Source organism: Akanthomyces muscarius (assembly GCF_028009165.1).
Source record: "Akanthomyces muscarius strain Ve6 chromosome Unknown contig_15, whole genome shotgun sequence".
Lineage (NCBI taxonomy): Eukaryota > Fungi > Ascomycota > Sordariomycetes > Hypocreales > Cordycipitaceae > Akanthomyces > Akanthomyces muscarius.
Window position 1 is genome coordinate 629,062 of NW_026611615.1, and position 14,239 is coordinate 643,300.

At 53.2% G+C, this 14,239-nt stretch overlaps 6 protein-coding genes across 7 annotated transcripts; 2 read left to right on the forward strand and 4 right to left on the reverse strand.

Annotated features, from left to right (window-relative positions):
* Positions 1-916: 916 nt before the first annotated feature.
* LMH87_007944 (uncharacterized protein) lies at positions 917-3,015 on the forward strand (the record flags this gene model as incomplete). Its single annotated transcript, XM_056201337.1, has 4 exons — positions 917-1,022; positions 1,092-1,693; positions 1,756-2,383; positions 2,438-3,015. The coding sequence occupies 4 exons, from the start codon at positions 917-919 to the stop codon at positions 3,013-3,015; spliced, it is 1,914 nt and encodes a 637-aa protein (XP_056057814.1).
* Positions 3,016-3,699: 684 nt separating this feature from the next.
* LMH87_007945 (uncharacterized protein) lies at positions 3,700-6,645 on the reverse strand (the record flags this gene model as incomplete). Its single annotated transcript, XM_056201348.1, has 1 exon — positions 3,700-6,645. One exon carries the CDS (start codon positions 6,643-6,645, stop codon positions 3,700-3,702), a length of 2,946 nt encoding a protein of 981 aa, XP_056057815.1.
* Positions 6,646-6,697: 52 nt separating this feature from the next.
* Positions 6,698-7,914, reverse strand: LMH87_007946 (uncharacterized protein; the record flags this gene model as incomplete). Its single annotated transcript, XM_056201361.1, has 8 exons — positions 6,698-6,704; positions 6,796-6,823; positions 6,898-6,948; positions 7,012-7,084; positions 7,210-7,247; positions 7,317-7,421; positions 7,482-7,502; positions 7,779-7,914. The coding sequence occupies 8 exons, from the start codon at positions 7,912-7,914 to the stop codon at positions 6,698-6,700; spliced, it is 459 nt and encodes a 152-aa protein (XP_056057816.1).
* A 1,472-nt stretch (positions 7,915-9,386) lies between these two features.
* LMH87_007947 (uncharacterized protein) lies at positions 9,387-10,402 on the forward strand (the record flags this gene model as incomplete). Its single annotated transcript, XM_056201373.1, has 2 exons — positions 9,387-9,435; positions 9,492-10,402. The coding sequence occupies 2 exons, from the start codon at positions 9,387-9,389 to the stop codon at positions 10,400-10,402; spliced, it is 960 nt and encodes a 319-aa protein (XP_056057817.1).
* Positions 10,403-10,475: 73 nt separating this feature from the next.
* Positions 10,476-11,060, reverse strand: LMH87_007948 (uncharacterized protein; the record flags this gene model as incomplete). Its single annotated transcript, XM_056201384.1, has 3 exons — positions 10,476-10,699; positions 10,755-10,982; positions 11,054-11,060. 3 exons carry the CDS (start codon positions 11,058-11,060, stop codon positions 10,476-10,478), a joined length of 459 nt encoding a protein of 152 aa, XP_056057818.1.
* Positions 11,061-11,124: 64 nt separating this feature from the next.
* LMH87_007949 (uncharacterized protein) lies at positions 11,125-12,545 on the reverse strand (the record flags this gene model as incomplete). Of its 2 annotated transcripts, none has more annotated exons than XM_056201396.1 (4): positions 11,125-11,603; positions 11,669-11,676; positions 11,732-12,277; positions 12,337-12,545. In XM_056201396.1, 4 exons carry the CDS (start codon positions 12,543-12,545, stop codon positions 11,125-11,127), a joined length of 1,242 nt encoding a protein of 413 aa, XP_056057820.1. The 2 variants fall into 2 exon arrangements, with proteins under 2 accessions (XP_056057820.1, XP_056057819.1); XM_056201395.1 differs by having other exon boundaries at positions 11,732-12,286.
* Positions 12,546-14,239: the final 1,694 nt, after the last annotated feature.

Genomic DNA, 14,239 nt, shown 5'->3' on the forward strand with positions numbered 1-14,239 from the left:
GGTGGGGACCGTTGTTAAGTATCGATATCCACGGTCGTCTTCGTCCTGTGAAGCGCCTACAAGGAACGACGGGCATGGCGCTCATTGTCCACTTGACCCAGGATCTGCAGGATGCCAAACTCCTGCACAGAGTTGCCTTGATAATTTCGGCAGCATAACTCGAAAACATATCCTTGAAGTAGTTTCTGATTGATTGCTGGCTTTGCCTTGGTACAGAGTATGTCCTGGCAAAAGCGGGTGGCTGAGTTATGATGTCATGTGCTCGCGCATTCTGACGTCCAAGTCTCACTGTCAAGCAGCCAACTAGCCAGCCTCATTGTTGCACTAATAAGACTTGAATTTCTACACAGTGGTTTCTTATAACCATTTCTGACCTGATGGCAAGTATTTCTTACAGGAATTGCTGCCGCTTCCATCTTTCCTGCGCAGGGATCCAGCTGCATCTCAGACGCCTGTGCCTAGCCGCAGGACACGATTCACTCCTTTATACGAGACCGCTATAACTCGAACATACCATTCCTTTGCACGTGGAATATGACAGCGACAGCCGTCAGATCACTTTGAAACTGTGTGCCTTTGGGGCAGACACTACTTATGCGCAGGCGCCCCCTACCCATCATCCAAGCCACCATTAAAGTGCAGCCCCGTAACGGAAGCAGTGTCATCCGTCTACATCAATCCTGTGTTTTAGAACCCAGTACTACAATAGTCTTGCTTTTCTCGGGAGATGTCAAATTGTTGAAAATCATGACGTCAAGGCCCTGAACCACCCTTTTGTTGGTGACACTACCGTGTGCAGTAGAGAGGCGACACTGACTTGCACCTGGGCGTTCTTATAAGACCAGCTACTGCTGGAAACTGCCACGTTTCCATGTGACTCTAAGCGCAACCGACTCTGATCAATGCCATTCCTTTCATGAGTTTGCCATTAGACCTCTCCAGCACGACGAACCCGGGAACGACTTTTGGCTCGGTTTCTGCTGAGCATTCAAGGCCTGAGAGTCTTGCATCGCATGAGCATGGTGCGTCGACTGCAACCCAGGGACTGACTGCAAGCCATGCCTTGGCGCAAGCAAGAGCCCATCAAATAGGCGAAACACCAGACGGCACTGGAGAGAACACTTGCGATGGCAATGCGATAGACGCAGACGCAGCTTTCCAGCCTCACATCTTGGGCATGTCAAAGGATGATGCATGGATCACGATACGGCGATTTAATTTGCTGGTCTTTCGGGTCAAGGCCACAAAAGGCCGGCTATTAACAGATTTCGACATGGCTTCAAGTGAACAAGGGGAGACTTCGCCGGAGCAGCTTCAAGCACAGCTTGCGCGCCTCTATATGACTGTCATCATCGGGCTCTTTGCTCTCTACAAGCACATGGTTCGATTGCGCTCTTGGAGCGAGCCACAGAGAACGTCAAAATTTCTATCAGTGTACCTTGCTGCGTGGCTTGTGAATTTACTCGCGCCGACTCTTTTCCTCTTCATCATAGTGATGGTCATCTTCCCTGCTTCCCGGCCGTTGTGCTTCCCACACATACCGCCCTCCATCGTCGATGCCAAAACCGGTGGTGTGCAAAAAGCCCCTGCGGGTGTCATGGCGTCGGAGACGAGCGTTACGGGGGGCCCAGAAACCCACAAGGGAGAAGCCGTCGAGCAAGAAGCCCACAGTTTCATCACCAGCTTTTCCAAGGTACGTGGAATCCTTGACTGCCATTGCAGGGGAAGACTGGGCGCTAACGATTCCTCTTGTAGTTGATTATGAGTATAACATCCGACAAAGATCAGGATAAAGGTGCACCAGAAGATGACCCTTCGCCGGGTATTGCCAAACTATCGGGCAAGATTGCGAATGCGAAAAGCAAAACCGACAAGGATGGACAAGAGTCGAATAATGATAAAACGGAGGAGCCTATGAAGCATGCGATTGAGGATTTTAACCCACAGCCGCTTCTGGACACGTTATTTGCGTTCATCGATGTCTGGGAACGTCTCGGAAACGTGCTTAATCCTGTACCGTTGTTTCCGGGTGATCACTCTAGACTGCTACTAGCCGCGTCTATTGCAGTCCCGACATTGATCACTTTTTATTTTTCGCGGGACGTCATGATAAAAAGCATGGAACTGTTGCTAGGTTTTATTATGTTTGGCGAGCCGGTGATTCGACGAAGCTGTGCCTTCCTTGACCGAGAATTTCCCAGTTGGCGCAACGGCTGCAAGCTTCGCAACACCGTACTGAAGGGAGTGCCGACCAACGCCCAGCTTGCCATCACTATGCTCCGCGTTGGCGAGCGAATCAGCTCGCCACTCCCTCCCCCTCCCGTTTCGCAGGGGTCCCCGAAGATGGAAGCCACAGCGAATGCTGATAGTGTACCCGAGCTAGGTTCGCAACCATTAAAAATTTCTACTAATATTTTGACGACTAATTATTATTCAGGGACCCTCCACGAACAACCTCAAGAAGATGCCAAACCAGATACTGACGACGGCGGCCAAGACGGCAACGATGAACACAGATCGAAGAACATAGAGCGTGTAATGGGATTTTTCAAGCACGGCTCCAAGCGCGCCGTCACTTTGTTCCACAAGACAGACAGGATGAGGGCGAGTCGTGGAAGTACGCAGGCGCAAGCGCGGCTTGATCTTGGGCAGACCACGCGCGAGGTGCCCGACGCTGGACCCTACAAATTCCCGGCACGGTACAATGGCGAGGCAGGATACTTGCATCTAGCTACGGCGGCGACTACTCCATCAGTAGCTTGGCAAAGTCATGACGAAAATTTGGAAACGGCGTGGGTTGTTATGATAAATGACATTGCAGACATTTCCAAGGTTGATGGAATGAGCTTCAAGACGAAGCACTTTGTACAGTGGGCGCTGGACAAAGAGTCCGTCATGGGCCTGAAGCTGACAATGTCGACTGGTCAATGCCATCATCTCGATCCGGTTGTCAAGCGCGACGAGGTGTTTAACCGCTTGATTGCGATGGGCAGTCAGATATGGGAGGTTTGTTAGCGCAGCTTCGACATAGCACAGCATGGTTTTCGTAGCCTGCCTGTGGCAACCTATAAGGCTATTGCGAGGCCTGGGAAGGCACTACATGAAAGGGTGCTGTCGTTAATAGAGCGACGTTACACTTGTTACTGAAAAGGTTGGCCTTGTGAGATAGAAACCAATTTACAAAAGAATAGTGAAAGCAGCTAGCTTGCTTCATGGGGCTGTCAAAAAATTGTATTGGGATAGTTTAACGGTCTGACTCGCTATCCCTTAGTAAATGGCGATGGAAATGGCAAAAGTGATGGGAAGTGATGGAGAGCTTGGTGCTAATTGTGGTCGACGCGAAACAAAAGCGGCGTAAGGATAGAGCCAGTAGAGGTTTTAGGACTGGGGGCTAAAATGTCAGCAGTGCCTGCTGCAATATTGGAAACTCTCGAGTATCGCGCCCGTTGTATATTTTGTGAGCAAGTGCCAGCCTTGATGCCTGTTAGAGCGACGAACTGTTGGCGTGACTAGAGCGAACGCCGTTGTGCTGAAGATAAGTAAGTGTCAAGAAATGAGGAAAAGTTTGAAAAAGGGTCAAAGTGAGAAAGTTTTGAATTTGAGAAAATTAGGAACAATGCAATATAAAGTAGAGAAAAATAGTAAGAATAGAATAAGTATTTCAGTTGCAAGCGTTGTTAATGCCTAGCGCTCTTATGTTCAAGATGAAGGGACGGCCTTGAGAGCGTCGTTCAGAGTGCCAGAGAGGTTGTTGGTCTGCTGAGTGGTGAAGCACTTGCGCGACGGAATGAGGCCAATGATGGCGTTGGCAATGCCGTCAACGACACCCTCGAGGGCTCGGAGAGCGGCTGCAACAGGGGCACCAGCAAGAGGGACCTGAGAGATCACGCCAGCCTTGCCAATGATGATGTTGAGAAGTGCCTGATGGACTTCGACAAACTTGGTCAGGGCAATGGAGACGCCGTCAGCAGCGCAGCCCGGGTCCAGAGGAGGCATAGAGGCCAGCGTAGCAATATCCGCGGTGATTTGGGTGACAATCTGAGTGAAGCCCGAGGCAACCTGGGCAAAAGCGGCAGGGTTAGTGATCGACAGGCCGTTGGCGGGTCCTTGAAGGTTCATAGAGAGGTCGGTGATCTTGTTGATGGCGTCAATAACACCCTGGCCAGCATCTCCGATCGCGCTAGCGGAGCACATGTCGGGCTTGTTGCAAGAGTCGACTGTGCCCTGAGTCATGGTGAGGGTACCGTTCAGAGCCATGATCTCGTCCATGGCACATTGCTTCTGGGTAGGGATGAGGTTGATGATGGCAAAAGCAAGCGAGTCGACAGCGCCCTCGAGGGTCTGGAGGGCGGCGGCGACAGCAATACCAGCGACAGGGATGCTTTCAAGGACGGAGCCCTTGCCGAAAACAATCTTGAGGAGGGCCTGGTGGATGTTCACAAACTTGGTCAAGGCGATGTTGACGGCGGTGGCGTCACACTCGACATCGAGAGGCTGCAGGGAGGTGATGGCGCCGAGGGAGCCGGTGATGGTAGTCACGATGTTGGCAAAGCCCATGGCAACCTGCGTACCGGCGGCGATACCAGCCGGGCCAGTACCGATGTTGTTGGCGGGATCCTGGAGAGCCATGGAGAGATCAGAGACCTTGTCGATGGCGTCGACGACAGACTGAGCGCCCTCGGCGATCGTGGCAGCGGCACACGTCGCCGTGGGGCAGGTGCTACCAACAGGAGTGGTTTGGCTGGTGGGAGAGGGTGTAGTCATAGAGCCACTGGGCATGGACGAACCAGACATCATGGAAGAACCGGGCGTCATGGAGGAGTCGGTGGGAGCAGGCGTAGACGAGCCACCAGTCATGGTACCACTAGGCATCGTGGTCTCACCAGGCGTTGTGGAGGAACCAGGCGCGGGAGTGGTAGAAGGCTCGCCACCATCGCCGCCACCGGTGCCGCTGGGTCCAGGAGGTCCCGGAGGTCCAGGAGGTCCGGGAGGTCCGGACGGTCCAGGCTCGCCAGGCTGGCCATCGCCGCCGTTGTTTCCAGGCTGACCAGGCTGGCCATCGCCGCCGTTGTTTCCAGGCTGACCAGGCTGGCCATCGCCGCCGTTGTTTCCAGGCTGGCCATCGCCGCCGTTGTTTCCAGGCTGGCCATCGCCGCCGTTGTTTCCAGGCTGGCCAGGCTGGCCATCTCCACCGTTGCCACCGTTACCGGGCTGGCCATCACCGCCGTTGCCGCCGTTTCCACCGTTACCGGGCTGGCCATCACCACCGTTGCCGCCGTTTCCACCGTTACCGGGCTGGCCATCACCGCCGTTGCCGCCGTTGCCACCGTTACCAGGCTGGCCATCACCGCCGTTGCCGCCATTTCCACCGTTACCAGGCTGGCCATCCCCGCCGTTGCCGCCGTTGCCACCGTTACCAGGCTGGCCATCCCCGCCGTTGCCGCCGTTGCCACCGTTACCAGGCTGGCCATCACCGCCGTTGCCGCCGTTGCCACCGTTACCAGGCTGGCCATCCCCGCCGTTGCCGCCGTTTCCACCGTTACCAGGCTGGCCATCACCGCCGTTGCCGCCGTTTCCACCGTTACCAGGCTGGCCATCACCGCCGTTGCCGCCGTTTCCACCGTTACCAGGCTGGCCATCCCCGCCGTTGCCGCCGTTTCCACCGTTTCCAGGCTGTCCGGGTTGACCAGGCTGTCCGTTACCGCCATTACCGCCACTGCCAGGCTGGCCGGGCTGACCAGGCGTGCCGGGCTGACCAGGCGTGCCGGGCTGACCAGGCGTGCCGGGCTGCCCGGGCTGACCGGGCTGACCGGGCTGTCCGCCGCCGCCGTTACCGCCGTTACCGCCGTTGCCCCCGTTGCCCCCGTTACCGCCACTGCCAGGCGTGCCGGGCTGTCCAGGGGTGCCAGGCTGTCCAGGAGTGCCAGGCTGTCCAGGCGTGCCAGGCGTGCCGGGTGTGCCGGGTGTGCCGGGTGTGCCGGGCTGTCCGGGCTGACCGGGCTGACCGGGCTGACCAGGACCGCCAGGTTGACCAACGGCAGCACCATTGTTTCCGTTGCCATTGGCAGGACCAGTGGGGGAAGTTGCTTGAGGGCTGGTAGTGAACGTAGTGACAATCGAAAGACCAGTCTCAACGCAGCCTTCAGGCGCGCCAGCGCCATACGCAATCACAGCGCCATCCAGGCCGCGCTGGCAGAACTGGGCACTGCCTGACGGGAAGCCTTGGTTCTCCCAAACGAGGGTGTTGTTGACAGTGCTAAAGGTAGTGGTGATTGCACCAGTTCTCGGCAGCGAGGCGACGAAAGCAGCGTCCTGACCAGACGGGATAGAGACAGCACCACCTTCGGTGATTGAGTACAGCTCTCCGTCAATGAGTGTCCAGATCATGGCACCATAGATGTTGCTAGTGGAGATGCCGTTGAAGCCAACATATTGAGCTTCACCGGGGCAGTAGCAAGAGCCTTTGAAAGAAGGGCTGGAGATTTGAAGCACAAAGGTGCTCTCGACGGCGCGGGGCAAGCTAACGGCACGACGGCCGTTGTTGCTGTTGCGAACAACCTTGAGGAAGCGACCGGACTCAGCAACCACGGTGCTGGTAAGGAGGGGAACGGCGATGAAGCCGCTGAGAATGGATGGCAGATGCATCTTGAATGAAGGTCAACGAGTGAATGATTAAGTGAATGTGTTCTAAACCAGTCTATGCGCTGGAATAGGGTTAGAAAAGAAAAGCAAACTTGTTGGCTGTGGTTGTCGATGATCAAAAAAGTTTCCAAAACTCGAGCTCGAGAGGCATACTTATACACAGACGCGATGCTCTTTGCCTCTGTTTTGGAACTACAGTAAAGTTCAATTTCCATCTGTTTTGAAAACACAGGCTAGTTACCATTCGTCACTCACGACACGAACTCAAGTCTGAGGCATAAAGAAACGCATATCTGCAGCTCATACCTGGAGTTTTCAGACTTCCGCATTAGGACAGCAACATCCCCATCGGGTGGAAAGTTTACTAACAAAACAGCTGTAACCGGGGAGATTGGTGGCGGCCGAGTCTCGCCGCCAAGGCCTTCGGCCCATCGGCGCCACTCTGCTTGGGATGCAAGCAACGGTGTTGTCGTTCATCTAGAGGCGTAGAACAGTCCGAACTTGAAGACCCAGTTGTGCGGGACCCCACAGGCTCGTTCCAGGCCTGACGTTTGGCTCGCAAGCTACCTGCATCCACGGGAGCTCATAGGACAAGGAGGCTCTGTCTAGGATTGCCATTTTTGGGACGGCAGGTCAGCCCTGTGGGGTCGACAATGATGGTTGGGGGTGACGACCCTGTTGATCCTGTGGGGACTCGGAGAACTCGATTCCACTGTATTGAGTGAGCCCGCGCGTGTTCTGTTTCGCAATTTTAATGTCTCTCGCTTCCGTGTCTCTCCCTACTCAGCCAATCAGACAAACTAGTGCAGGCGGCTCAGCTGTGGATGCCCTAGCTGTACATGTATTGGATGGAACGGTGGCTGTCTCCCTTCCGTCGTAGTGCAGGTCAAAAGCGCGACGCGGTCATGCAACGCGCGCTCTAAAGCGAGAACCCAGTCAGAGGAAACAAGTGGCATATCATGCCCTGTATCAAATCCACGGTTTTCTCCTGCCTACGCGCGTTGCTGTTGAGCAGGACCCTGACTGGAAGTGAGATCGACAGGGACAAAGAAGAGTAGAACATGAAGCAGATGGAACTGCGGTCGGAATCGTGGCAGGATAGGTCAAGCGCGCCATTGGTGGGTCGTGCCGCATACCATCGGCAGACCGAGCATAATGTGCCGTCTCAACTGTACTAGTAGTAGCAGACTTGCATACCTGCTCGGGAAACCCCACGCTGGCCAGATCTTCTCCCGGCCATGGCTTGCGGGGGGGGCATTCCTGTGTCTGCATCCGCGTGCGAGGTCAAGATTTCCGAGCCATGTCACTGAATCTGGCTCGGCTGTAGCCTGCTGGGGTCATTCCTGCCCTTACGTTGGATCTATCCACAACCGCGTCGGATGCCCTGACATCCGAGCCGCGCCTGGAATTTACAATGTTCGGATGTTCCTAACCTCTTTGTAGACATGTGTACTCAATTGTTGACTGTCTGTTATTGTCACAGATCCAGACGATGGTTGTTTTTTTTTTTCCTTTTTTCTTTTGCTTGCCACTGCATCTGGAAAAAACGTTGTTGTCGATCATGCTGGTCGTCGGTTGCTGTCCAATCACATACTGCGGAGTTCAGGAATAGCTGGCAGCACGATGTTACCGACGTGCCCCTTTGGAAGATTGTTGATTAGGGCAATCTAGTAGAAGCTCTTGGTGCTAGTTGTAGCCGCTGCGTTGTACATGCGCGCAGCCAGAAACGGCGGCGCAGATGTGATTAAAAAGCGCAAAACACTTTTTAGAGCAGTGAATAAAAAACGGGACGTATTAATGAATAGTGACTGTTCAAGTGCATGTGCACTCGAGCTCGACTCGAAGCCAAATTACCGGCGGGCTACTGAGATGCCGCATCCCACGAGGTATAGCTACAACGCCTACCCTGCATCATAAAGCATACTTATCCTGGGGGGAACAACTAATACCTATGGCCTTTGGCAGCCTGTAGATATAGTAATTCTTTGTTTAATCGCTTTGAGAAGCCGTCTGAAGTCCTTTTTTCGTTATTTCGTCTCGCGAGGGAGTAAAATCCCGCTCTTTGGTAAGTGTGAACAGAAGCGATTTCACGAAATACCACCCAGACAATCTTCAACAGAATAGCGACGAGATAAAATATAGAATTCAATTCCTGAATTAAAAACAAAACAACAATCGTGAATGAGCGCATAGAGTATGCCAATAGTCTTCTATACTCCATAGTTTCATTTACGTTTATTTCACGTTTTTAGAGGTTTCTCTGACACAGAAGCGACCATCTGCTTTCGTTTTCTTCACTCCAGAGCTACCACCTGTCCATGACGATGATATCTGAACTGTTTGCTGACCGAGACAAGGGAGAGTCCACTCGACAAAGAGGGTTCTTGTCTGAGCGCGATAACATTTTCCCGTCCTCATCCGCGCAAGGGAGCCTGGCAAGACAGGACAAAAGGAGTAATGCCTTTTTGGGCATCGGAAAGTGGAGCTGACGCAAGCACTTTAATCGGGTCAATCTGGCTCACGACTCCTTTGAGCTCACGTACTTCCAGAATTGTCGACTAAACGACCGGAAAGTGGCACTCTAGAAATGCCCACACCGGATATAAATGTAGCCAAAGTTTCTCTTGATTGCCTGCACAATAAATCATAGAGGTTGTCGTTCCAAGAAAACTTCAAAACCATTTGCACTGACTTCCAGGCTATATTTGCAACCTAGCCTTTTTTCTGTCTATTTACTTTTCACAATGTCGATCGATGTTCACCATCACGTTTACCCACCCGTCTTCACCAAAAGTAAGCGACTTGCCCGCCTGTCCGCCCAGCCACTTTTTAACAGCATTGCCTGCTAGAACTCAACGAAGCTGGTGGAGATCCATCCGGGTGGTTTGTCCCGGATTGGACACTCGAAGCAGACCAAGATCTCTGCAAGGCTATAGGCGTGAAAACAGCCATTCTCTCTGTGACAGCACCTGGCACAGCATGTACGGGCGACCCTACTACCGCGGCGACACTCGCGCGAGAGTGCAATGAATACGTCGCCGCGATTCGCGACCGCCACGCAGATGCATACGGCTTCTTTGCCGTACTTCCATCCCTGATTGACACTGATGCGTGCCTCAAAGAAATTGCCTACGGCCTTGATCACTTGCACGCTGACGGGGTCATCGTGTACACACGCTACGGAGACGCGAATGGCTACCTTGGACACGCTCAGTTTCGTCCCATTTGGGAGGAGCTTAACAGGCGCAAAGTCGTCGTCTTTGTTCATCCGACGCACTCTGTCGACACGGCACTCATCAACAGCAAGCTACCCCAGCCCATGTTCGACTACCCCCACGAAACAGGGCGCACTGCGATTGACCTCATCACGTCGGGTGCGCTCCGCGAGTACTGCCAGGATTGCAAAATAATCTTGTCCCATGCGGGCGGCACGCTCCCGGCCCTCATTGGCCGCGTCGCGGGTTTGCTGCCCTTCACGGCGCACTCTGTTGCCCGCACGGCTGAGCAACTGCGTGAGGATGCAAAAATGTTTTACTTTGACACGGCTCTTTCGAGCGATCCTGCGACGCTCGCCGGCTTGGTGAAAGTTGCGGATCCAAGCCATATTCTTTTTGGCAGCGACTTCCCTAACGCACCTAACGATAGCATAACGTACTTCACCAAACGGATGCACAGTGTCGCGGCCGATGCGGGTGTCGATATCGAGAGCGTTTGCTCTAGAAATGCGCTGAAACTCTTCCCCAGATTAAACAAAGACTGAACATAGCTAGCAATAGAAATATAGCTTTTTTGTTTGTTTCGAAAGCTTTCTTGGAAGTTATTTTATCTGCTTATTAGCTTGTTCGCGCCGCACTTGTAGTATGGATGCTGTCGCCCAAGTCCATTTCGCCCGGAATATTGCCCCATTCCACTTCCATACCCAGATCAGTAAAAAGAAAAGGAGTGTCTGAATCGACATGCTCTGTTGAACCGACTGGCGGGAAAGGTACGTCCAGCGCCGAGTCCAGTGGCGTCTGCAGGCTGGACAAAGCTGCAATGGACTGCTGTACCTCTTCTTCTGCGATCGCGCAAAGCAACCTTGCTTTTCTCATCGCCTCTCTTGCTTGTGGTACCCGATGTTTTGATAATCTCTCGAAATTGGTCCCGCAGAGTGACAAAGTCTTTCGGGCCGCCGGCGTATGAGGACCAGTGGGATGCGTCGTCGTAAAGCCGACAAGACAGAGCGTTGCGAGCCATTGACAGCCAGTAGCCTGAGATAGCACGTTGAATGAGCCGCTGTCCAGATTCGCGTCGATGGTTACCGTCAGTGCGGATGCATGCTTCGCGCAAGCCACGGAAAGCTCATTTGCCGTCAGATTTTGGTCTTCGCCTCGAGGGGCTACACATGCGAACGGACGAAGGAGTATCATACAGGCCATGTGATAGCACATTCGGAGAAAGAGCTTCTGTCGATTAAGCCACATCGGAACCTCGCATCCCGTTTCAAAAGCGTCCGGGCTGGTTTTCTGTTCTGGACCTTTCAATGCCGTTGGTAGCGAGCCAGGCCCAGACGTGTATAGGTATGATTGACGATTTGACGGCCGCGGCCGTGATCCCGCAAAACTCCGTCAAATTGTCGAAACTTGAGCCTTTGTTCGATCGGCTTCTGTTGCTAGGGTAGAGGGAGCAGCTCTCAGAAGCATCGCGGACCAATTGTGCCAACTTTGTCACCTGCACAAAGCTTTCCGTGTCGGAGATTCTCTCAAATATCTGCATGGACTCGGAAGACTTTTGAAGAGCAACCTTGATCAAATCCTGAGAACTTTGGCGGGGAACGAGATGCGGGATGCTGGCTATTGTTGACAAAACGTTGTCGAGAGCTTGTAGTGCCAAGCACGTTCGTGCTCTGACAATAACGCTGTTGACCCTCTCCATGAATGGAGGGACATTTTGAGGATCCATCATGTCCGCATTCCGTGCAGCTAGTGCCAACATCTGGTGACACTTGTATGCCTGATGAAGGTGCATCATGTATATGCTTGCATACATGTATGACTGTACAGTCAGCAAATCTGGACGGTTCGTCGACTTCAAAAGGTAAGTTTGCGACCTTTCAAAATAATAATAGCCCGGTGGCCCGCCCATCTGGTACGGATCATTCGCATCATCGTCCGCTAAAGAGATGGCTTGGTGGACGCTCAGCGCTAAGAGTATATCAAGAAAATGGCAGGGCTGCCGTGCTGGCCCGTGCGACCACAGGTGCGCATGATACTTCCATAGCCATGACGCGCTAATGATGGGCGCAATCACTTGGTATGATTGAAGGAACGCAGTTAAAAGGCGCTCTTCTGCGGCCTTGTCCAGAGTATCAAGCGGCGTAGTCCCTGAAAATGATACTGGGGGTGGCGATGGACTTAGTGTTAAGAGATTTTCATCGTAGTCGTCGGGACAAGACTTTCCAGATCTGATTGCACTGTTGAAGTGCTGTACAAATAGCTGCCACGATCCTGTCGATTGATCGGGGCAGGAGTTGGCTTCCGGTGGACGTTGGCCCTCGTACTCTCTCGCGCTCTGAGTTGAGTCTGAGCCTGTATTGGTGGAAGCACCTAGACTCTCTGCTGGGAGGCCTTCGATATGCGATCGTGGACGCGGTCGGCTGCGTGTACTGGCGAGTTAGCATGCGCACTCGGCACCCGGCGATGCGGGATCAGAAACTCGACTGCTACTCTGGCCGTAGCTCGTGCATTCAAGCTTCGGTCAAAGCATGGGGATCTGGTTTCCCTGCAGGATCGGCATGGCCTTTCATCGTCACATTTAATGCGATTTCGATGACATCGCGTGCACGCCTGCATGACATGTGGGGGACGGCGACGCGCCGAAGGAGGCACGTCGCCATCACCTCGGACAGAAAATGTCGAAAACATGGCGCGGAGCGCGCGCGGAGCGGACAAGCCAATCTAAGGAGCGAAGTAGTGCATGCCAACGAGGATGCACCGTTTAACGTTAGACAAAAGGGGACTGGAACTCCGGAATTTATGGTCGCGATAGATCCTTAGACGCCCCGCTTTCTGCCGCCCACTCAGTATAACAATGTAATGAGAGCGCGTCGTAGGTGATCAATTACCGCCGTAAAAGGGTGGCGAATGTGCTGAGTCTTTGCTTGTAGACCCTAGCAGGTCTTTGAATACGCGACAGCCCAACCTTGTCGGGGAATGTGAGACCAGATGGTCTTACTCGAACCATACAGTCAGCGCCCTTTACAAAGCAATGCCGAAACTATGTACGTACAGCGATGACGCTTATGTTACGATAACGCAGGATTCAACAGCTTGTTTGCACCTTCGCTGTAATAGCTTCCCAGTGCTCAATTACCCGCCGGCAATGCGTAACATCTAGGATTGCACAAAGTCATTGCAGCAATTGGGCTGAACGGACATAAAAGCTGGCAAATCCGTGGCCATCCGCGCAACTTGCTGGAGCTCGTGGTGCTCCCAAGCAGGTTTCGCCTAGCACCCTGGTGATGATGCTACGCAGCGCTTTTTAAAGTAGCCCTCTACCTTTACATAGTCTTGCATGAATCCGGCGGACCTTTACATAGACTTGAAACACTGACTTCGATTTTTTTCGCTGCTTCCAAATAGGCAGATTCGCACCATGACTGCAGCCGATCCGATTGTTCTCACCACTGGCGCTAACCAGGGTCTCGGGTTTGAGGTGACAAGTGAAATCACGACTGATGATCCAAGCTACCATGTATAGATGGGTTATCGCGACGAAAGAAAAGGCACCAAAACTGCTGAGGGGCTAGGGAGCCAAAGGCTTTCCGTTGAGGGCATCTGTATCGATGTCACAGATGATGCGTCAACAAAGGTTGCGGCCGATCCCGTTGGGCGCAACTTTGGGCGTCTCGATGTTTTAATCAAGCGCTGGCGCCATCACCGAGGGTCACCTTCCGCAGAGCACCACGCTGCGACAAACATGGCAGGATGGCTTCGATCTCAACGCCATCGCCCATGTCGTAGCTACCGAGGCCTTCTTGGCTCTGTTAGAGGAGTTGACTTCACCCCGAATTGTGTTTGTCTCGTCTGGTCTGGGATATTGCTCTGGTCGCAATGATCCGAACGACCAGTTTCCTAGGTTCGCATTCCCTGCTTATCGAGCTAGCGAGGCTGCTATCAAGACGATAACTTGCCACCACGCCAGTCAATATGAGGCCAAAGGCTGGAAAAACTGATGCCAGTGATCCTGGCTTCTGTGCGACCAATTTTCAAAGTCACGACAGAGAGCGGTGCGACGGAGACTGCTAAACTCGCTACGCCACAAAGGGACGGTCCTAATGGAACTTTCAGCAATGCGGATGGGACCGTTACGTGGTAAAGACAAGCTAGCGCGTGGGGCATTTATCCTTGTAGAGGATCCTGCAAGGATGCATTCTCATTCGTTTGCACAGATTTATACGCGTCCTAAGCTTGTAGGCGAGACATTTATTTCGTGGTAGAGTTTGGCGATGGCGACTAATTTGTCGAGCCTGGATTACCTTCGCAGTTTTCGGAAACTCTGCAGCGCCATCGTGGATGTGCCAATTAAGCCAATGATGATATATTGATTTGTGCAAAAG